Source organism: Canis lupus, chromosome 15, assembly GCF_003254725.2.
Source record: "Canis lupus dingo isolate Sandy chromosome 15, ASM325472v2, whole genome shotgun sequence".
Lineage (NCBI taxonomy): Eukaryota > Metazoa > Chordata > Mammalia > Carnivora > Canidae > Canis > Canis lupus.
The window spans coordinates 42,545,871-42,569,343 of NC_064257.1; the positions used below are offsets into that span (position 1 = coordinate 42,545,871).

Genomic DNA, 23,473 nt, shown 5'->3' on the forward strand with positions numbered 1-23,473 from the left:
CAGGAGCGACTGGTATTCTTTCCCCCTTTACATGTGAGGTCAGTCTACCCTGTATTACATTTAACCTGTAGAATAACATATATACTGAAAATCATTAGAAAATCTGTAAATATTTTATTTTTTCAGACATTCATGTTTTAAATGAAATAGTATTTTATAAAAGATAAAAAAAAAAAAAAGACTGGCAGCCTGTTAAAAAATACCTACATGTGAAAAAACACATTTAGGAATTTTTTTAAATTGTGAATACAAGTTGTCATTCAGAGTTAAGCAAATTGCTGAAACCTAAACATTTCCTTCTAACTATATCTCAGGCACATCATCTTATTTCCATAGTTGCCACCTATACGTATGGGGTCCGTGCCTCTGTGATCTGGAGTACCATTGGCACACAGTAGACTTTGTGTTGTACATTGTGAATCATCTGTACTGAAAGTGCTAGTCATAAGAACAATGAAATAAGAGGGCTGCGAATGCACAATTCCACATTTTTTATATAGGAAATACTTGAAATGTCAAGTCATATCAGCTATTGTGGTGATGGAGTTTAAATATCCCTGCAGGGTCAGGAACAAACCAGCTTTCCCATAAGTCATTGTGAACACTAGGGAAGTCCCAAGGTTTATGTCTTCCATTCCAGTGGAGTAATTTTGCTTCCTGCAGAAAATGCTCTGAATATCTGGTATCTGGATTCCAGCCTTCATTTGTGTTTAGAAGAAAATAATAGACTTGTTAGAAAGTAAGATTTTTATATTGAAAATTGAACGCAAATCCATTATTTAAAAAATTAAGCAAATCAAAGAGTATACAAGGAAAGATTTACCACCTACTCTAAATTGCCAAAATAACCACTGTTACAAGAGTTTCTTATGAAATCCTTCCAGTAATACTCTACCTGTATGAGTGTGTGGGGGTTCGGGGATGTGGCACATGCAGAGTTGCTGAATTATTTTTAATGACTGTTTAATGACAATGGATATATAGTTATTTGTATTTCTTTAGTGAGTTCTTTATTGAGGATATCTAGGTTTCTTTCCCTTCACAAACGTCAGTGAACACTGCACAGTCTTCTGTGCATATCTTGTGCGTGTCCACAGATACATCTGTAGGGTAAAGTCTTGTAGGTGGAATCCCTCAATTGAAGGGTGTATGCCTTCACATTTTTGGTAAGAGATTGCCAGATTATCCCCAGGAGAACTTATATCAGGTTTCCTCCCACCAAGAGTTTATAGGCGTTCTTGTTTCTCTACATTTCCCCTCCTTAGTATGGCAACATCTTTCTATAATGATCTTGTTTTTACCATATGAAATGTGATGGAGGAATAAGATTCACTTCTTAACACAAAACTATCCCCATTTGGATATTACCCTCATAAGGAGTCACTTAGAAATGGTGTGTTTACCCTGATATTGCCATTGGTTAGAGTATTTTTAGAATATATCTTCCAGAAGTACATTAAGATCTTGCAAATGTAATGTAATTTTTTTTTTGAATCCTCTATGGTGTTAACATTTTCTATGAAAGAATTTGATATATTTTTAAAACTGAAAATCCCTTGGGATGCTTAGGTGGCTCAGTGGCTGAGCCTCTGCCTTCAGCTCAGAGCGTGATCCCGATGTCCTGGGATCGAGTCCCACATCAGGCTCCCTACATGGAAACTGCTTCTCCCTCTGTCTCTGTCTCTGCCTCTCTCTGTCTCTCATCAATAAATAAAATTTTTAGGGGATCCCTGGGTGGCTCAGCAGTTTAACACCTGCCTTCAGCCCGCGGTGTGATCCTGGGGTCCTGGGATCGAGTACCTCAACGGGCTCCCTCTGCCTGTGTGTTTGCCTCTCTCTGTGTGTCTCTCATGAATAAATAAATAAAATCTTTACAAAATAAAAAAATCTTTAAATAAAAAACAACACTGGGATCCCTGGGTGGCGCAGCGGTTTGGCGCCTACCTTTGGCCCAGGGCGCGATCCTGGAGACCCGGGATCGAATCCCACGTGAGGCTCCCGGTGCATGGAACCTGCTTCTCCCTCTGCCTGTGTCTCTGCCTCTTTCTCTCCCTCTTTCTCTCTCTCTCTCTCTCTATCATAAATAAAAGAAAGTTAAAAATTAAAAAAATTAAAAAACACTGAAAATCCCTTAAGAGAGGGTAAATAGCTGGAGTTGTGTTATTCCAGCTTAACATATGCAAGAAAAAAAAATCTGTCTTCTATTATTCATAAACAGCTGTGAAGGCAGTTGCAGAAGAGGATTTAGGTGTTTCAGGCTATGGTAACATAATTGGAATGATTACCAACTTCCAAAGACTACAAAGGAAATGCTCATTTGGGAAGAAACACCTTAGAGTCTTGATTCTGTGGGAGATCATCTCTCTGCCCCTTATTGGAGGACTCCATATGGAAGTAGAATTTGCTTTTAGCTAAATATATATCCTAAATTCTTAAAATCATAAGACCTTCTGCTTGAACCTAAACTTAATACCCTTTAGTGTCACATTGGTTTCTGCTTCCAAAACACACTAAAACTGAATCATTTTTCAAATGATTTCTGTGTAGCTTTACTTTGCTGACTTTGCAGATTCCAGAACCTTTAGCATAGATGTAGACTCTGCTTAAAAGAAAAATCACTTCTTTCCCTTAGGAAGATTCTGTCCCTTCTTCCGAGTGAGATATTTCATAAAATGTGATTGTGACTCTATTCCAAGGCCATGGAGTGTTCTAACCTTATCAGTGTAAACTACGCGTAACTATTCCTACACAACCATCCTTATAGACCTACAACTTTGATGGGATTTTCTGCACATTCATTACATGGAAACATTGATATTTGACTTAACAGTGAACTCAACATTATTATAAATCAAACCAGATGGAACACTCGTGTCCTTAGCTCCCCTGTGTTGCTCCTGTGTGCATACAGATGCTCAGGAATATCGAAGATTCCGATAATGAGGCAGAAGCAAATCTATACAGAATCCTTAAGAGGAGACCCAGGAACCCAGCTTCTATAGTTTTATGTGTCCCTTCTTTTATTTATTTATTTTTTTATTTATTTATGATAGTCACACAGAGAGAGAGAGAGAGAGGCATAGACCTAGGCAGAGGGAGAAGCAGGCTCCATGCACCGGGAGCCCGATGTGGGATTCGATCCCGGGTCTCCAGGATCATGCCCTGGGCCAAAGGCAGGCGCTAAACCGCTGTGCCACCCAGGGATCCCATGTCCCTTCTTTTAAAAGGAGAGTAAGGAACACAACCACCTTGCAGGTTGTTCTGAGAATTAGAAATAGTAATCACCTTTTTCGCCAGAACTGAGCTCAGTTCTTGACAGTGTGGAAGGTATTTTTAGTAAATATACATCCATAAGCCATTGTCTCCAATTCTAAAATCCCCAAATGTCAGAAAACAATTTTTTTTATTTTATTTTTTTTTAAGATTTATTTATTTACTTACTTAGGATAGAGAGAGAGGCAGAGACAGGAGGAGGGAGAAGCAGGCTCCATGCAGGGAGCCTGATGTGGGATTCGATCCCGGGTCTCCAGGATCACGCCCTGGGCCAAAGGCGGGCGCCAAACCGCTGCGCCACCCAGGGATCCCCAGAAAACAATTTTTACTAACTTTTTTAGTAGCAAAACCTAGATCCCACTCAGCGTATTGCATCACATAAATGTATGCATCGCATTACCTTTTTTAAAATTCAAAACCTTTCCAATTTCTAAACAGGTCTGGCCCAGTGCTTGTGGCTATGGGGTTGTGGTCATGTGTTTGAATGAATGTGACTGTCTTCTGCATGAGGCTCTGTGCTCAGCAATTTACATGCAGTAGGTAATTTATTCCTTATAAAAACTTTATAAGGTTCTATTAGCTTCAGTTTACAAATGGAGAAACTAAGGCAAAGAAAGGTTGAATAATTTGCCCAACTTAGGTAATAAGAGTTGCGATTCCAGTCCATATCATAGGGCATTGCACTCCTATAATGAACAGTGTGAATAAAAGACTCACATGGTATACGGTCCGGAAATAACTTTTTAAAAGAAAAGTTGCGAGCCATCTAAATGCATCATAAACCATCATGCTAATTTGGTTTCGCCTTGCTGGCTACTGCAAGAGGGCAATAAAGCTGAGTGAAAAAGTTTTGACAGTGAAAGTTCTATTTTAACAATAGGTAATGATTATGGAGCACATGCTATATGCTAAGCATGAGTCTAATGGCTTCTCATGAATTCCTAGAAACACCTCTCAGGCCCTTTTTCATTTTTTAAAATATTTTATTTGGGCAGCCCAGGTGGCTCAGTGGTTTAGCGCCACCTTTGGCCCAGGGTGCAACCCTGGGGACCAGGAATCGAGTCCCACATCAGGCTCCCTGCATAGAGCCTGTTTCTCCCTCTGCCTGTGTCTCTGCCTCTCTCTCTGGGTCTCTCATGAATAAATAAAATCTTTTATTTATTTTTTTAAACAGATTTTATTTATTTATTCATGAGAGACCCAGAGAGAGGTAGAGACACAGGCAGAGGGAGAAGCAGGTTCCCTACGAAGAGCCTGATGTGGGACTCAATCGCAGGACCCCAGGGTCACGTCCTGACCCGAAGGCAGATGCTCAACCATGGAGCCACCCAGGCGTCCCCTCTTAGGCCCTTTTTAGCAATTGCATTTGTAGAATGTGAGCAATGAAGGTTAAATAATGTGTCTGAGATGACCTCCAAGATCACCTGGAGGACCCGAATTGAGGAAGTTGATGCCCTAGCAGTTTGGTGCTCAAAGATCTATAAAATGCACAGCTGTGTTGTCTATGATACTTACCCAGGTGCCTTATGTGCCACAGGGGGTTGATTGCGGAGTATTTCCCATGAAACACAATCAGCATGGGGGAGGTGGCCACCCCTCCTCCCAGGGAGCTGCTGTAGAGATTTTCCCTAAGAAATGGAATAGAAAAACATTTGGCCTCAAACCACACAGACTAGATAAAGTAGAAATTACTACTCTTGAAAGATGTTAGTCTCTCACTATATAAAAAGACCATAGTTTTTCATTTTTCTCTCAACTTTATATTTTGAAAATTGTCAGACTTACACAAAATTGTAAGAATACCATGAATTCCCATATAATTCACCCTAAGCTCAGCATAACATTTTGCCATTTTAATTTTCAGCATTTTTAAAAATTTTCAGTATTTTTAATGTCAAATACAGAAGAAGATCAAATTCTGATCCTATATTATGTAGAAAAACTTCACTCATAAATTCAAGGTGATAATGATATTTAAAATATCCTGATAAAAGATGAATAGGAAATAACAATGACATGATAATAGTGGTTGTGTTAGAGGGTTATTTTTCTCTATTTTAAAATTTCAATAATGAAAAATGATTTTTTAAAATTCAACCTTCCAAAAAAAAGTTGAGTTTATAAAATAATTCTTAAAAACAAGTCTATGGGACAGCCTGGGTGGCTCAGCGGTTTAGCGCCGCCTTCAGCCCAGGGTGTGATCCTGGGGCCCCGGGATTGAGTCCCACGTCGGGCTCCCTGCATGGAGCCTGCTTCTCCCTCTGCCTGTGTCTCTGCCTCTCTCTCTGTCACTCATGAATAAATAAATAAAATCTTTAAAAAAAATCTATGTAAGAAAGAGAAACTTGACTGAGATAAATTATTTTCAGTAGAGAAGCTTCACTAGGCTTCTGGGAGAAGACTTAAAATTGCGTTATTCATTAGAAAAACGTTTGTATAAGATTCTGCAGGATCTCGCTTCCGTTTACATATCATTTGAGACTAGATTTTCATGTCTCCATTCTTTCTCATCAGTTCTGCAAGAGAATCTGATCTAAGATGTCTGTGAAATACTTCAAACCCCTGAGTTATGCACAGAAAATTAATTGAATAGTTCTGTTGCCAAGCATGGAGAAGGGCAGAGAGGTTTACACATACTCCACATTCTTTTGCATCCATTTCTCCAGCTGTTTGGTGATGCGCTGGTGCTTCCATTCTGTCATGTTGGCCACAATCACACCCGGATTGAAGGAGCAAGTGCTGGGGCTTATGCCAAGGTCCTTTATCGCCTTCTTCCTGTAGTCTAGGTAGCCCATGTACGTGTTCTATAAAGGAACAGGATATGCTTTTGACTAACAAATCTTTGATTTCTGGAACATAATCATCTTCTTGAAACCACTGCCTAGAATTTCTGGGTCTCCTGCTGTGTCACTAGCCACTTCCTAGTGTCCCTGGCTGCTTTTCTCCTTCCTTAGCCTCCAAAAGCAGTGCCCCCGCCTGGTCTGTAGCACTAACTCCCTAGACAGCCTCATCCAGTTCATGGCTTGAAACACTGTCCAGGTAGGCAGCCCTGGCCTCTCCTCTGGGTGGCCGACTCCTGCTACCTCTGCCAACTCTGTCTCCTGGAGCCTTAATTAAGGCAGCTCCCCTTACAACCCCAAACTGATCCCAATCCTGTCCCAAACCTGCTTCCCTACAACCTGCCCCCACCTTCATTCCTAGCAACTCCAGATACTTAGGCAAAAAACCCAGGGTCATGAGGTCATCCATGGCTCCTTCTCACTCACATTTCATCCACATCCGTCAACAAGCCCTGTTGGTCTTGTCTTCCACAACATATCATAGGCCAACCACTGCCCACGCTGCTGCCCTCCCAGTTCAAGCCATAATTACCACTCAGGATTTCTGCAACTCCTCCTGAATTGTTCCTGCTTCCACCCTTTTCAACTTTGTCTCTATGTTACTCATCTGCTCAAACCCTCTCCAGTGGCTTCCCATCTCAGAGTAAAAGCCAGAGTTTCTAAGTTTCCCATGTCCTATGCCATCTGCCCCCACCGCCATTACCTTTCTTACACCTGGTCTCTCCCTGGCTTCCTCTGCCACACTGGCCCCCCAGTTTTCCAATACAAGAAAGACCCACTCCTGCTTCAGGATCTTTGAATTTGCTGTTACCTCCTCTTGGAATGTGTTTCCCCTAAATACCTGCTGAGGTGGTTCCCTAAGTTCCTTTAGTGTCAGGCTCAGTGACCACCTCAGTGAGCCTTCCTGATCACCCAATTTAAACTGCAGCCCCACCCTGATCCTCTGTTAAATAATTTGTTTACTGACGGTCTCTTCCCACTAACATGTAAGCTATACAATTGCAGTAATTTTAGTGTTGTTCACTGTATCACTGGTACCTAAGACCGCGTCAGGCCACAGTAAGCACATAGGGAGTTGCTGAATGGATGTGACATATTGTTTGCCCCCCCACCCCACCCCAGGCTGTCCTACCCACCTCCGTGTGATGCTCAAATGTAACATGGAAATAATGGAGACACCTGAGCACTTTCTGTGCACCAGGCTCTGTCCTAGGAACTCTGCACACATTAGCTCATAATTGCACAGAGTAACTTTACATGTATTAACTAACTTAATTCTCACAATGACTCTACAAGGGAAGTGCTCTTATTGCCTCTACTGGAAACTGAGGGAGAAGCTGATTGGTAAGTAACTTGCCCAGGGTTACAAACCAACTAAATGACAGAGCCGAGCTTTTGACCAAGTCGGGTCTGGCCTGAAAGCCTAGGCCTCAAAGTGTCACATCTCATTGTGACACACATAAAATTATTTCCTGGAACTTTTTGTGGAGAACAGCATTTGATTCTTAACAGCACCTTGTCTTTAAAGCCATCCTTTTGGTTTCCGTACTCCATGTAGGTTCGACTTTCCTCATTTCCACCGGGGTAAGGAGCTCTTTACCATTGAGGAAAATCAGTACTTTCCTCTATTGAGAGGGGGTGGGGAGGGAAGCAATGATCACAACTCAGAAACAGAACCAAAAGTTCAAGGAGTCTCTCATAGGAAACTCCATCTGGGACAGGGAGTGTGGTTCGGGCCACCTACATCCTGAACAATCATCAGGGGCTGTGCTTCCTGCCTCCTGCAGTCCCGATTGGATGACTGAGCCCTGGGGAAGGGAAGGGGTGGGAGCAGCAGGGCCGGGCAGGGCCTGGAAGCAACGAGCCCACCTGCAGCCCCACAAATCTGTTCATGTCCTGAGCGGAGGGCAAATCACAGTCATCGGAGAAAGCTGCTGCGTGGCCCAGGGCCAAGGTGGTGTCGTAGAGTTCTTGGATATCACCTGGATTTAGAAACATCAGTGGTTAAAATATTACAGCATTTGTTTTAGAGTCACATGGAGCCTTAGGACATCAAACAGTCCCTGATTAGCCCAGGAAGAAAAGTACATGATTTGACTTTCAAGCGGCCTGGTCATTTACTTAATAACATAGCTTGTCTGTCCAGAAAGCCACTTGACAATAAGCTCAGCTTGGCATCCAGCGGGCCTGACTGGGGCTCACCTGTTTGCACGTGGCAGACAGAAAGCATCACTTAAACACCCACACTTAGCTGCCGGGAAAAGGAGGCTACTAAGTGATTTACTGCCGACTTCGACAGAGTAGCTCTCAGAAAGTCAGCCGGAATCTATAGGGAAGTGGGTACCAACCCCCATTATCAAAATATTCCTAAACTTCTAACGATACTATTCTCCCAACTTGAATACACAGTCAAAAACACTGGGCATTGAGCTATTTGGAAAATGAAGGAGATGGTTATTCTACTTATCAGCTGCTCCTTTTCCGAGTGTTCTTGGCAGTCGGCGAGTATACCTTGCACAATTACGTCATCGTCCAAATAGATGACTTTCTCATGTTGATGAATAAGCAGAGGGAGATAAAATCGAACAAAATTCAGCTGTTAAAACAACAAAAGAGGCAACGTTGGGGAAGAGACAGGTGGCTCCGTGTCTTCTCCTGCTGGAGGCGTGGCTCTGACCACAGCCTCCGCTCAACTCCAGGTATGGAGCTACATAAAACGGGCAGCAGACATCTCACTGCAGCCTCCTGGTGCCCAGTTAGTGGACCTGGGGCGGCAACCGGCGCCGGCAGATCAGTGCTCTCCTAGATCGAAGCCCTCAGCTGCCGAGACCATGGCATGACCCTTGCACCTCTGCAAACTGCTAGAGTGGGAGTCACGGAGGCATCTTTTAAGGCCACAAATCGCCTGCCCTCCTCTACACTAGTAATTTGACTATTGTCAACTAAATCACACACGTGGGCACGGGGGTCCCAACCACAAACTCAAACTCTTAGCTCCTTGGACCAGAAAATCAGACAAACATGAGCTGAGGGTGGGAGTCATAGTTTTATTAGGCATACCACTTAATCCAAAATCCCAACTCAGCTCACACTCTGATAATAAACACAAGGAATTAGGAAAAGATCATATCATCAGAGGGCTTAGAATTCAGTAAATTTTCAAGGATAGATTTCAGTAACAATTAGAAGGTGGCTGCATTTCGGTAACCCTGCCATCAACACTACTCTTTATACAAGAAAGAGTCCCTTTTATAAGAACTCTTGCAGTAAAATACCTTAAGATTCCCAATGCTAGGGTAAAAGTGGGTGTCTCCTGAAGGTATTATCTCAGTTGATCCTACGAGATATGGAATCCATCATATAGTTAGATAGATTGTTTTTCCCTTAGCTGCTGGGATACGCTGGGCTAAGTTTAATGTTCAACTGCAATGCGCACAGCACCCTGTGGGTTGTGAATATTTTCTCCTGGCCCCACCATTTGGCCCCGACCCCCAACCCCTACAGGCATATTCACACACACAAACACATCCTACATTTTCTTAGGCTTCATTTCTTCTTTAATAGCTTCATTATGTTTAGCTAAACCATCTTAAATCCTTCTGGAGCAGGTGGCTTATAAATTATAAATAAGCAGAGCTTCGTGGAGATCTAACACTGCTTCAGAAATATTCCATGTGCATAGTGCTTTCCCCTGAGCAAGGGTCTCACCAAAGACTGTCCTCAGCATATGCGTGTTTCCTACTTACAGGCTGGAGCAATTCAGGCCTTGACGAGTCTGGTCTGATCTTCCCTTTGAGGACTACAGGGTTGAATTCCACGATTTTAAAGTTTATTTCTCTTAGTTTAGAATGTTCAATCCATTTTCTAAAGACATGACAAAAAAAAAAAAAAAACACAACACAAAAATGCCTCTAGTATACACCTCCAACCTTTCCTCAACTTGCCTATTGCCTCAGAGTCAATCTGCTGCTTCTTAGAAAGTTAAAAATAAAATGCGTATAGCCTTAGTAGAGTTTAGTCTATAAATCCTTCTGATTTTTCCCCCCATCTGGTCTGGCTTCGAATCTTTCCTCTTTTTTTCCCCTTTAAGTCACATAACTCTGCAAAGGAAATGAAGCAAAATAGTAATAACCAAATATCTCCCCAGATCCACATAATCTCCACAGGAAACTGAAAGAACAAAAAGTGTTTCTTCTTTCTCATAAAGCTGCATCTGTGGCCGCTGGTCTATGTTTGCCCCGGGCCAACAGATCTGTCCAGCTATGAAGCACGATGTTCTGAATCTTCTGCTTGATGGAAACGTCCTTACTCTGCTGTGTTGGACTCCAAAGATGATTTGCTTCTGCCTCTGTGTTCCCCTCCTGTCCTCACTTCTCATCTCATCTTCCTTCCTCTCTCTGCCCTCTCCTCATGTCTGCTCAGTCTTAAACAATTTGTGACTATCTTTAATTCAATTCATAATACAATTCTTGGTAGAAATTATTTCAAAATTGCCAATGACTAAAGCCACACATGGTAGCATTTGTTGTTGCTCAAAAATCGACAAGAGTCAATCTTCTGAACAAAATTTAGATCTACAAAATTTGAACTATAAAAGCAAGTCATTTATACAATGTTATATATCATTTATATCTCAATAAATCTGCATGTGGGGAGAAGTCATGTCAATATGAAAAAGACAATCCAACTGAAAAACTGGCAAGAGACTCAAGCTTGCACATCTAAGTGGCCAAGAAATATGTAAAAAACAGGGCTCAAACTTATTGGAAATAAAGGAATCTCAAGTTAAGCTACAATGAGATAGCCTTGGACACTCGCTGGAATGGCAAACCTAAAAAGACTGACCATACCATGTGGGTGGGAGTTGTTACCTGGTTATGTTTACCTTGTGATGATTCACTAATCTGTACACAGGATTTATGTAATTTTCTGGTTTTTTTTATTATTATACTTCAATGACAAGAGGGTTTTTAAAATCTTAATAATTCGAACCGGGGGCTACTACACCACCAAGGGCTGGGAGACTGTCCCTGCTCAGATGTCATCAAGCCCTGGAGCTCATGCCTTTTGTTCCAGTACAAACCCTTGCTCAGAACATATTACACACATGCCACCCTTTGGGGTTTGGTTATCTTGGTTTCATACCCACAGATAATTACAGTAACAGCAAGCTAAATGAACAATCTGCAACAATAAATGATAAGAAGAGTGAGAAATGATACAGAAAATCTAGAATGTATGCAGAAGCCCTCAAAACCCATGGGAGCCAAGGACCATTTAGATTAGGAGTGAGCGTCTTCCATAGTCAGTACCTCTTAACAGTGCTATTTTTAAGTCATACATGAACACATTCTCAGGGAGCCTCACCAGCTCAGTTGGAAGAGCATGCAAGTCTTGATTTGGGAGTCATGAGTTCAATCCCTACATTGGGTGTAGAGATTACTAAAATAAATAAACTTAAGAAAAATAAATTCTTTCTTAACTTTTTTTTTAAAGTAGGCTTCGTGCCCAGTGTGCAGCCCAACATGGAGCTTGAAATCATGATCCTGAGATCAAGACCTGAACTGAAACCAAGAGTCAGATGCTTGACCAGCTGAGCCACCCAGGTGCCCCCATTCTCCTTTGGAATAAAGGAAATAATACTTGAAATACCCTGAACTATACCTTTCATCACTGCTCTCCCCAATCCCTCCATCCTCCCCAGAGATAGTCACTGTTAACACATGGAGATCTTTGGGGTCTTTTTCTTTATAGAAACATATATATGTACATGTACACATTTATAGTTTGGGCCCTTTTTTTTTTTTAAGATTTTACTCTTAGGTAACCAACACTTTATTCTCTATAGTTAAAAGTCTGTTTCTTGGTGTCTCTCTTTTTTCCTTTGCTTGTTTTTTGTTTCTTACCTTCCATATAGGAGTGAAATCCTATGGTATTTGTCTTTCTCTGATTGACTCATTTCACTTATCATCATACCCTCTAGGTCCATTCGTGTCATTGCAAATGGCAAGATTTCATTATTTTTTACAGCTAATATTCCACTCTACATATATATACCACATATTCCTTATGCATTCATCTATCGATGGATATTTGGGCTGTTTCCATAGTTTGGCTGTTGTAGATAATGCTGCTATAAATGCTGGGGTACATGTATCCTTTGAATTAGTGTTTTGGATTTTGGAGGTAAATACCCAGTAGTGCAATTACTGGACTGTGGGGTAGTTCTATTTTAAACTTTTTAAGGAACCTCCATACTGTCTTCCACAGTGGCCACACCAGTTCTAGTATGTAAAATTTTATTAGACATTGCCATATTGCCCTCTCAAAATGCTTTCCCAATTTATAAAGTGTACATTGTTTTTTTCTTAAAGATTTTATTTATTTATTCATGGCAGACATGGAGAGAGAGGCAGAGACATAGGCAGAGGAAGAAGCAGGCTCCTTGCAGGGAACCCTATGTGGGACTCAATCCCAGGACCCCAGAGTCATGCCCTGAGCCAAAGGCTCAACCACCGAGCCACCCAGGCGTCCCTAGACATTGTTTAGAAAAAGAATACGCATGCCCATTTTTCTGCACTGGATATTGTTGTCCTATTTAATTTTTACCATTTCAATGAGTGAAAAATTATATGTCATTGTCATTTTAACTTGAATTTCTCTATTAGTAACACAGAATACCTTTTCATGTTTGTCGACCATTTGTATTTTTTTCTTCTGTGAATTGTCTGTATTCTATCCTCATTTTTCTACTAGATGCTTGTATGTTTAAAAATTTTTTGTAAGAATTCTTTATATACTTTGGGTAGTAATCCTTCATTTATAATACATGTTGAAAATATTTTGCCTAGTTTATCGTATGATTACTTTCACTTACAGTATTTTTCATCATTTAAAAGTTTTTGGAGGCACTTGGGTGGCTCAGTAGGTTAAGTGTCTGCCTTCAGCTCAGGTCACAATCCCGGGGTCCTGGGATCTAGCCCCATATCGGGCTCCCTGCTCAGCAGAGAATCTGCTTGCCCCTCTCCCTCTGCCTGCTCTTGGGTTCATTTCTCAAGTAAATAAATAAATAAATCCCTTGTCTGCGAATTCCAACACCCCCAAAAATTAAATAAACAAACAAATAAGTAAAAGTTTTTAACTGTTACGCAGTTAAATCTGTCCATTTTTTCCTCATGATATTTGGACTCACAGTCGTTGTCCATAGCAATATTATATAATTATCCCACATTTTTATAATACTTTACTTTAAATTTTGATTTTCTGTTTATTTCTTCTAAATCTATTTCCAACTTATTTTTTTAGCATGTTGTGCGAGAGGAAAGAGATTGCTTAGTGGTTCAAAAATTTTAATTAGTGATGATTCTGGATCCTATTAAAATGCTATTATATTGATATCCTCCCAAATTAAGAAGGCAGAGAAAAGAGAAAGCATTTTAGAAAGACTTCCACATAACCTGCCTAAGGGCCGCAATTCTTTAATTCATTAGGCAGTTCACTTTGGCAGCATGATGCATTGCTCTAGTAGAATAACGAGGCTTTGCTGAAACTTCCTTAGCTAGGCAACACATCCATCAGGTCACCAAGCAGACCTTAGGTCATGCCCTCGTTAATTCATTAATGACATTTATCAAACCCAAAACATAGGGAACTCCATTAAGGAAAGATAAAAAAAGGTGAAATGTAGGAAACGCCAAAGTCTATAGCACACAAATTACCGGATTCGAGACAGAGTATTCCGGAGTCCAACCACATAGAAGAGAATGTTGGCGTCGGTGTTGCTGTAGATGCTGTTGATAGCAGCCATGGCAGCACCCATTCTCCCTGCCGCGGCACAAATCACCACAGGAATCTCCTCCTCCATCTCCTCAGGAGGCTCAGAGTCATCATCTGGAAACACCAAATCTATTGTCTTAGAACACGAAGGAATTTCATAGTAGGGCCATATTAAGCTGTCTTCCACCCTCCTAGGGGAAGAGAGCGTAGTGCGCAAGAGACTGCCAGACTGACATCCAGTCTCCTCTTCTCTCAGAAATAGAACATTGGGGCAGCCCCGGTGGCTCAGCGGTTTAGCACCGCCTTCAGCCCAGGACCTGATCCTGGAGACCTTGGATCGAGTCCCACGTCGGGCTCCCTGCATGGAGCCTGCTTCTCCCTCTGCCTGTGTCTCTGCCTCTCTCTTTTTCTGTGTCTCTCATAAATAAATAAATAAATAAAAACTTTAAAAAAATTTTAAAAAAATAAAATGCATTTTTAAAAAAAGAAAGAAAGAAACAGAACATTGAAGGGGCGCCCGGGGGCCTCAGTCAGTGAAGAATCTGCCTTGAGCTCAGGTTGTGGTCCTGGGATGTATATATCAGGTCCTCTTCTCAGTGGGGAGCCTGCTTCTCCCTCTGCCTCTGCTGCTCCCCCTGCATGCTCTCACTCTCTCTCTCTCTCTCACTACCTCCCTCTCAAATTTAAAAAAAAAAAATCTTTTTTTTTTTTTAAAGAAATAGAGCATTGGAATTTCAGCTGGCACATAGCCAACAATGAAGACTATTGTTGCAGACTCCCTTGCAAGTCTGTGTGATCAAGATTTGACCAACAGAAGCACACGATGAGGCCATGAGGGTGGGGACTGAGCCCAGGAGGGCTAGTGACCTTCTAGGAGGTGGCAGGGACACCAAGGCTGTGAACACGCAGGAGAGGTCATCTGAGGACATGGGGAGAACTATGAGCCTACAAGGGAAGTCTTGGGAGAAACCAAGGCTGCCAACACCTGGGTCTTGGACTTGCAGCCTCCAAGAGCTATGAGAAAATAAATTTCTTCTGTTTAGGCCACCTAGTCTGTGGTATTTTGTTAAGGCAGCCCAGGCCCACTAATACAGACTTCTTAAAAATTTGGGAAGTTTGGAAATTTCTTAAGATTTCCTACTGTAGGTATACAGTTCCATGATTTTTCGTAAAGTGATAGAGTTGCACAACCATCAATCACCACAATCCCATTTTAGAACATCTCCACCTCCCTGCAAAGGTTCCTTAAACTGGGTTGCAGTCAGTCCACTCCTGCTCCCAGCCCCAGGCAACTACTGCTCTCTTCTCTGTCTCTGTAGATTTACGTTTTCTAGAAATCTCCTTAAAAAAAAAAAAAAAGATTTTATTTATTTATTTGAAGAGAGAGAGAGAACATACAGGCAGGGGGAGAAGGAGACTCCCTGCTGAGCAGTGTGCCCGATGTGGGACTCAATTCCAGGACTCGGGGATCATGACCTGAACTGAAGGCAGATGCTTCACTGTTGCCTCTTTTCTAGAAATTTCTATACATGGAATTGTATAATATATGTGAGTTTTCAGGTGTGGCTTCTTTCATGTAGCATCATCTCTGTGAGGTTTGTCCATAGGGGAGCTGTAATATTGTGTTCCTTTTCACTGTTGAAAAGGACTCCACTGAGTCAATACATTACATTTTATCTACTCAATAGTGGATTCCCATGTGGATTGTTTCCAGTTTGCAGCTACAAAGAATAATGCCCTAGCAACATTTGTATACACATCTTTAAGTGGAATCATTCTCTTTCTAGATGCTCCTTATGTTCATTTAGACCAGATTATACATGTTTTTAACTTTTTTTTTTATGATTTTTTAAATACTAAGATAAGTCAGCATTGTGAGAACAGGGACATTGTTTTTTTCACTGATGTTTGTCCAAAGCCTAAGCTGGCTTAAGAAAAAAAAGTGCGAAATGAATGTATGTAGGGCACCAAAATATTAACTGTATTTGTCTTTGGCTGATACAGCAACAGGTGATATTTTTATCTTCTGCATTTTCCATAAATGTATTTTGTTTGATTAATATAAAAAGTAAATTATTTAAAAACAGGGGCATCTGGCTGGCTCAGTTGGAGGAGTAGGTGACCACTGATTTCAGGGTTGTGAGTTTGAGCCCCCTGCTGGACTTAAAAATAAAATCTTTATTGGGGCTCCTGGGTGGCTCAGTTGGTTAAGTGTCTGCCTTGGGCTCAGGTTGTCATCCTGGAGTCCTGGGTTGGAGCCCCACATCAGGCTTCCTGCTCAGCGGGGAGGCTGCTTCTCCCTCTCCCTCTGTTTCTCCCCCTGCTTGTGCTCTTTCATGCTGTCCGTTAAATAAATAAATAAAATATTTTTAAAAGTCCTAATATATAATATAATATAATATAATATAATATAATATAATATAATATACATGCTACCAGTACTTCTTAATTTTTGTGGCATTGATTTTGTGTGGTTAGAAGTTGTAAAGGTGCCATGTCAAAGAATCCACCCCTCAGGAGGGAATTGGCTCCTCAGGACAGCTGGAAGAGGATATAGGGTCAATTCAGGATCTTTTGTAAGTTGAGAATTCTGAGGCTATTGGTGTACTGATGGGAATGAACCAGTAGATAAAAGATAGAGAGGGCAATTTTCATAAGCAAAATCATTCAGAAATTCAAAGGATGGATGCAAAGCAGACAACCCAAGCATAGTCCAAGAACCAGTGTCAGCATCTACTGGGAGCTTATCAGAAATGAAAATTCTCAGGCCTCACCCAAATCTACTAATTCAAAATTTCTCAGAGTGGGCCCAAGTATATTGTGTTTTAACAAACCCTAATTGTGATTCTCATATGTGCTAAAGTTTGAGTAGCACTGATCATTCTAGAACATCACTGGACTTGGGTGGATTTTCTACAAGCAGGCCCTTGGGATCCAACCAAATTGTTGCTTATCTCTGAACCCAGCTACTGAAAGGAATCAAAGGAACACGTTTAAACCACAGTCCTAGGTATACCAACCTAATATTATATGCTTGTTTATCTCCTTTCTTTTTTTAAAATTCTTTTTATTGTGGTAAAAAAAATCATAAAATTTATCATCTTAACCATTTTTAAGTACACAATGTATTAAATATATTCACATTGTCGTACAACTATTGCCACTGTCCATCCCCATAACTCTTATAAAACTTAAAGAGTTTTATAAACTCCTAAAACTGCAACTTATACCCATTAAACAAGAACTCCCTATTGCCCCTCCCCCCAGCCTCTGTCAACCATTATACTTCGTTTGGATGATTTCAACTAAGTACCTCATATAAGAAGAATTGCACAGTATTTGTCTTTTTGTGACTGGCTTACTTCACTTAGCATACCTGTCTCATTCCTGAGCGCAGTCTCCCTGTGAACTTTCTTATACAAGATCCCACAGAGGGTCACAATCAGAAGGAACAGCAATACCTGATTAACTGAAATGGAAACAGAAACACATTCAAGTGTAACTTCTCAAGTTGAAATTTGGGGAGAGTTTAGAACAGTCATATGAACAGAGAGTGGTGGTTGGAGCTGCTCTTTCAGCAGAGAGCATGCAGGATGCTGTTGATGCTCAAGGATACAAAGATGTAGTTTAAGGAGGATCCAGGGCTACACCCAGGCAGTCTGATGGCAGAGGCTACAACATTAATGCCTATATGATGTGGCTTTTGAGCCAGTCTCTGTGCATGAACACTTTGAATAGCCAACATTTACTTAATGTTTATGGTGAACCAGTACTTCTTAAGAGTATATGTTGTTAGCTTTTATAACACAGCCTCTTCTCAGTTAATTTAAACACTGGTCAAAGATGATGTACAGAAAATTCTGTATAGTGAGAAGCCAGAAGACCCAATACATTTTCCAGGTCTAAGTATCCAGGACCATCTGTTCCAGAGCTATGATGCTTGCTTGCTCTTGGGATCTGCTAAGGAACAGAGTGATATAGGACAGTGCTCTCCTAATAGAGCGCATGTACCACTGATTGTACATGAGATGGCTTAGGAGGCTTGTGATCATGACATTAAGTAACATTAAATCACAGCGTGAGAAATTAGTTCTAATTTCATTGCAGGGAGGGAACAAAAGCTACCCAGATTTGAATAACATGGTTCTAATCATACATATTTGTATAATCACCTTCTTTTTATGATAGGAGATTATACAGTACACATAATACACAAAAGTATATATCCTTACAGTAAGGATATACACTTTTTTATTATAAAGTACACATAATTCTTTAAATGAATCAACTTAAAATAGTTAAGTCATGCATAGGACAGAAGAAAAACAGATGATGAAAAATTGAGATGCTAGTCCTCCTTCTAAAAGGTAGATCCCCATTGTTCTACATGAAACACAAATACCTGAAGTCTGGAAAATGTTGGTAGGAAAGGAAAGGGCTAGGATTTCAAGTGAGATTCAAATCTTGTTTCTAACACTTCTCACCTGTATGGCTTTGGACAGGTTACTTAACCTCTCTGGGCCTCAGTTTGCTCATCTGCTCAGTGAAGACTGTAACTGTATTATTAATCATTGTCTCACATGGAGGTTTTGAGAGTTAACAAAGGGAATGTAGGCCAAATAAACACATTACAATTGTTACATATTATCATTTCCTATCTTTGTGCAAGATATTTACATTTATTGGCCTCATATTGATCTATTTTCTGGTCCCCAGGCCTTTATCTTCACATCTGTAAAAAGGAGTCAGTCTCCGTGGATGTCTTCCAGAGCCAAATCCTGAGACTCAATGATCCTACTGTGCTGACATCCAGCTCTTCTCGGCTTTTCTGGATTCTCAGATTCAGCCAGAGACAACTGGATATTAGACTCAGTTTAAATAGAAAAATAGAAGATAAAGAACAAGGTCCTATAATTTATCAATACGTCTGATTGACATTTACTTGACACAGCCAGTTTGGGGAAGCAACTCAACATCTATTACCACCTCTCTCTCTCTCTCTTTTTTTTTTTTTTAGTATGTCTTATGCAATATCTGGGATATACTTACAATAAATATTATTCCTAGTTAGTCTGAAATTCATATCTAGCTGAATATCTTGTCTTTCCATTTTCTACATCAGACAACTCTGCCCTGAGGCTAACAGTAACACAATTAGTTTACCATGTTTCCCTCCCAGATTCACAAACTGCTAGATCTAAAATCAAGGGCAAATCCAGGTTTTGATGGGATTTGAAGATTATATAATTTAAGGTCACTCTTTAAGAACAGGAACGCAAAATTACAACTGCTAAATTAGATAGGAACATGAATATTTATTTAAAGTGGGAAAATAATTTATATTTGCAAGTTTTATAGAAATGTATGACCCCTCTCAGGATAAATCCACCTCTGGACAAAATACTAAACATCTTTCCACAGGCATCATCCTGAAATGATGATGCCAAGAATTGCCTGTGGGAAAACTACCCATAAAAATCAAAGAGGCTTGGAACACCTGGGTGGTCAGGGGTTGAGCATCTGCCTTCTGCCCAGGGTGTGATCCTGGAGTTCCTGATGAGTCCCACATCCGGCTCCCTGCAGGGAGCCTGCTTCTCTCTCTGCATGTTTCTTTGCCTCTCCCTCTGTGTCTCTCATGAATAAATAAATCAATAAAATCTTTAAAAAAATCAAAGAGGCTTTCAAAAAGAAGCCAAGACCTAGCATCACAGTCCTTTAAAATATCTATTTTTAGTAATCATGATTATTAAAAGCTATAATCTTACTTTTTCGTAACAAAGCCATGTGTGTTCACGCTGACAAAAACTGTGACCTGCGGATTAAAGAAAAAAATTTGTTTAAAACAGAATCAACCCAAAAGTTATCATACAATTATTAAGGACCATGCCTTTGATGGTCTGGTATGTGGCAAACTGTGGACTCATTCTTTACTGTCTTGAATCTAGAACCTTGGAAACAAATATTTCTTGGATGTATAGCTCTCTCTTCCAATTATTTTTTCTCGCTGTACAAAAACCACAAACATCCCCCAACAGGTAATCTTTTGTCTTCAGTGGTTTTTGTTTTGTTTTGTTTTGTTTTTGTTTTTACCTTCTCCCAAAAGAGCCCTGTCAGATTTCTTGGTTGGCTAGTCAGATGGTGCCAACTAAAGAAATGTCACATAAGAAGATCTCCTTGATCGAAAATATCAACACCATGCATATTTTCTGCTATTATAACTGCATTCCTTTGACAAGGAAATTTTTACATCTTCAGGGACTCCTTGTGGAAACAGAACTATACCTTACACTACAGTCAATCATTCATTCCATGAGTATTAACTGAGATCCTACTAAAAGCCCAGCACTGTGTATAAGGATGCATCAGTGAACAAATCAGTCCCAGGCCCTATCATACTAGGGGCTTTCACTCCTGTGGGAAAATATATATTAAAATGTAACAAAATAATTAGATTATGGTAGATGTGAAGGAAACAACAGAGGTCCTAGGATAAAGATCAACAGAGTTGGGGAGTGTTTCAGGAGGAGAAATCAGGAAAAACCTCACTGATGAGTGGCATTTGATTAGAAGGAAGAGCAGGAGCCAGTGGGGAGAATGCAGAAGGAAATAGAAAGTGCAAAGGAAACAGCAGGTGCAAAGGCCCTGAGGCTAAAAAGAGCTCTGAGTATTCTAAGTACTGTGAGAAGTTCAATGTGGTTGGAATAGACTGGACTAAAGAAGACACTGGCCAGATGATAGTGGAGACAAACTGTGTTGTCTGTAAAGGAGTATAGATTTTATTTCACATGCATGCAACTCCCTCCATCAGTTTTTATCTTCATTAAAGTCCCCACAGCAAGGTTTTCAAACATTCCCATAGCAATTCTGATAGTAAAGGAGAGTAGACACTCAAAGTCATCCACAACAAGCTCTAAAATACAAGGCCCTTGCATTACCTTCAGATTCCTGTAAACTATACAAGAATGAAGAAACATAATGACTCCTTTCGTTGCTAGCAGAGGTCCCCTCAGAGAGAAAGTTCTTTGTTCTTCTGAAGCCAGTTTCCCATGCATGGATGGGGTGGGCAGGGATGAGAGCAGAACAGTTAAATGGGTCCCAGTAAATGATGAGCTGGAATCCTGGGGTTGGCAGCACTCACAATGTGAGGAGAAAGACCCATCGTAGGGGCTGCCACTTGCTCATTAGAACTTCTTTCCTTGTGGCCAACAGCCCCCAGGGACCTTCTGAGAACTGCGATGCCCAAGATCCAGTCCCCAGTCTTCCGTCATGCCCTGCACCCTCTAATCCCCACCCTATCTCCACCCTGCTTCCCCACCGGATCTGAAGACATGTATCCATGTGTTTGGGGGAAATCAAGGAAAGGAGGCCCATGTTCCCTTTGTGGGACATGGAGAACGGGGGACAGATGCAACTAAGACAAAGGTCTTTTTTTTGGTGTTTATTTGCCATCTGTATATGGTTGTGATGGTTAATTTTATGTGTCAACTTGAACTTGGCCATAGAGTACCCAGAATGTGGTAAAATATTATTCTGGGTGTTTCTGTGAGAATGCTTTTGGATGATATTATATTAAAGTGGTAGACTAAGTAAAGAAGATTGCCCTCTCTGATGTCAGTAGGCCACATCCAACTAGTTGAAGTTCTGAATAGAACAAAAATGCTGAACTTTCCCTGAGTCAGAGAGAATTTCTCTGGCCTGCCTTTGAACTGGGATATTGACTTTTTCCTACCTTTGGACTCAAATGAAACACATGTTCTTCCTGGGTCTTAAGCTTGCCAGACTACAGACTGGAGCCCACCACTACTCCTCCTGGCTCTCAGACTGGAGCTACACCATTGTCTTTTGAGTCTCTAGTTTGCAGTCCTACCCTGCAGATCTTGAGTCCATAAGTCACATGAGCCAATTTCTTATAAAAAATCTCTTCTACATGAATATGCTTTCCGTTGATTCTGTTTCTCGGAGAAACCCTGGCTAATATAAAGGTGAAGGTTCTGCTTAAATCTTTTGTCTAGTTTTTATTGGATCATTGCTTTTATTTTTGAATTTTGAGAGTTCTTTACATATTCTGAGGATAAGTCCTTTATTGGATATGTGATTTGCAAATACTTTCCCCCAGGTTGTGGCTTATCTTTTAATTTTCTTAACAATGAATTTTGCAAAGAAAAAATTTTAATTTTGATGTCAAATTCATTCATTTTTTTCCTTTTGTGGATCATGCTGTTGACCTAATCCAAGGTCAGGATGAGTGTCCCCTCTGTTTTCTTCTGAGACTTTTGCAGTTTTATATTTTACATTGACATTTTGAGTTAATTTTTGTACATGGCATGTGTTATATGTCAAAGTTCATTTTTTAGCATGTGGACAACCAGTTGTTCCGGGACTATTTGTTGAGAAGATGGTCCTTTCTGCGGAACTGATTTTTTTCTTTAAAATTTCATTCCAGGGGTGCCTAGATGGCTCAGTTAGTTAAGCAGCTGCCTTTGGCTCAGGTCATGATCCCAGGGTCCCAGGATTGAGCCCCTGCATCTGGCTCCCAGCTCATTGGGGAGCCTGCTTCTCCCTCATCCTCTGGCCCTCCCCACCACTGGTGGATTCTCTGTCTCTCATGTGTGCTCTTTCTCAAATAAATAAATAAGTAAATAAATAAATAATATTTTATAAATAAATAAAATTTCATTCCAATTTCAGAGTGTCCAAAGGAACACTTGAAATCTGTCAAGGAATTGGAGTCTAGAGGACTGTGTGTTCCAAAGAAAGCAGAGAGAGCTCAATAGAAGTTTTGGATTTTCTCTCATGCTTTCTATAAGGATTATAGCTCTGGACAGCCATCAGTGGCTAAAAGGTGAGCTGTATCATCAAATAAAGATTCCATGATGTTCTCCAAGTAGCACCAGGCTTAAAGAGGCAAGACAATGGCTAACACATCATGACAAAATTTCATCTAAGCATTTCCCCAAATTCAAATCTTATCTTGGCACAATATTCTGGAGTACTTTACCTGTGCTCTGAAACCCAAGAAAGCCAACAACCTCTTTCTCAAAGACCTGTAATAACTCTGCTTCCTGGTTGTCACAGTTTACAATCAATTTTTATGCTTATTACAATACCTTGTATACTCATGAGAATAAGCAGTGGCATTAAGAGAAGCAGAGACTAAAAATGCACCCTTGATGAAAAGATGAAGTTTAGTGGTTAGAATTTTTGCTTACAAAAATAGATTAGAATTTAGATTATAAAAATAATTTAGATTATTTTAAAAATTCAGTGTAGTCTGAAAAACTAAAATTGAATTTTGTCACATTTACATGTTCATTCCTGTTTTTGTGACATTTTGTCAATCAGCCCAGGAGCTGGAAACTGACTTCTTTATCTTAAAATTAAAAAAAAAAAAAAAAAGTTAATTTGCTATAAGTAACAATTTGTCTTGAAAACCCAAAGTTTGTTTTAAAATTAAGTTGATCCCTCTTCACTGTGGTCCTTCAAAGGAACTTCTAAACTTCACATTTGACTGGAGGCAGCAGTCAGCAAACAGGAATAATAACCTGAGGAAACCAGCAGCATGCCAGACAGCGCTTGCGAAGGAA

At 40.5% G+C, this 23,473-nt stretch overlaps 1 protein-coding gene across 5 annotated transcripts in view; it reads right to left on the reverse strand.

Annotated features, from left to right (window-relative positions):
• Positions 1 to 23,473, reverse strand: part of GLT8D2 (glycosyltransferase 8 domain containing 2) — a 37,210-nt gene that overhangs the window by 3,361 nt on the left and 10,376 nt on the right. For 2 of the 5 annotated variants that reach the window (XM_025439215.3, XM_025439214.3), the window contains exons 2-10: positions 19,655 to 19,701; positions 17,266 to 17,358; positions 13,832 to 14,003; positions 9,860 to 9,977; positions 8,577 to 8,709; positions 7,983 to 8,095; positions 5,911 to 6,077; positions 4,789 to 4,901; positions 92 to 698 (exon numbers count right to left, since the gene is read on the reverse strand). In XM_025439215.3, coding sequence (XP_025295000.1) covers positions 526 to 698; positions 4,789 to 4,901; positions 5,911 to 6,077; positions 7,983 to 8,095; positions 8,577 to 8,709; positions 9,860 to 9,977; positions 13,832 to 14,003; positions 17,266 to 17,358; positions 19,655 to 19,673 — 1,101 coding nt within the window. In that variant the 5' untranslated portion in view covers positions 19,674 to 19,701 and the 3' untranslated portion in view covers positions 92 to 525. Of the gene's footprint in view, positions 1 to 91; positions 699 to 4,788; positions 4,902 to 5,910; positions 6,078 to 7,982; positions 8,096 to 8,576; positions 8,710 to 9,859; positions 9,978 to 13,831; positions 14,004 to 17,265; positions 17,359 to 19,654; positions 19,702 to 23,473 lie in introns of those variants that run through there. The other 3 variants (XM_025439216.3, XM_025439217.3, XM_049094145.1) reach the window with 3 other exon arrangements.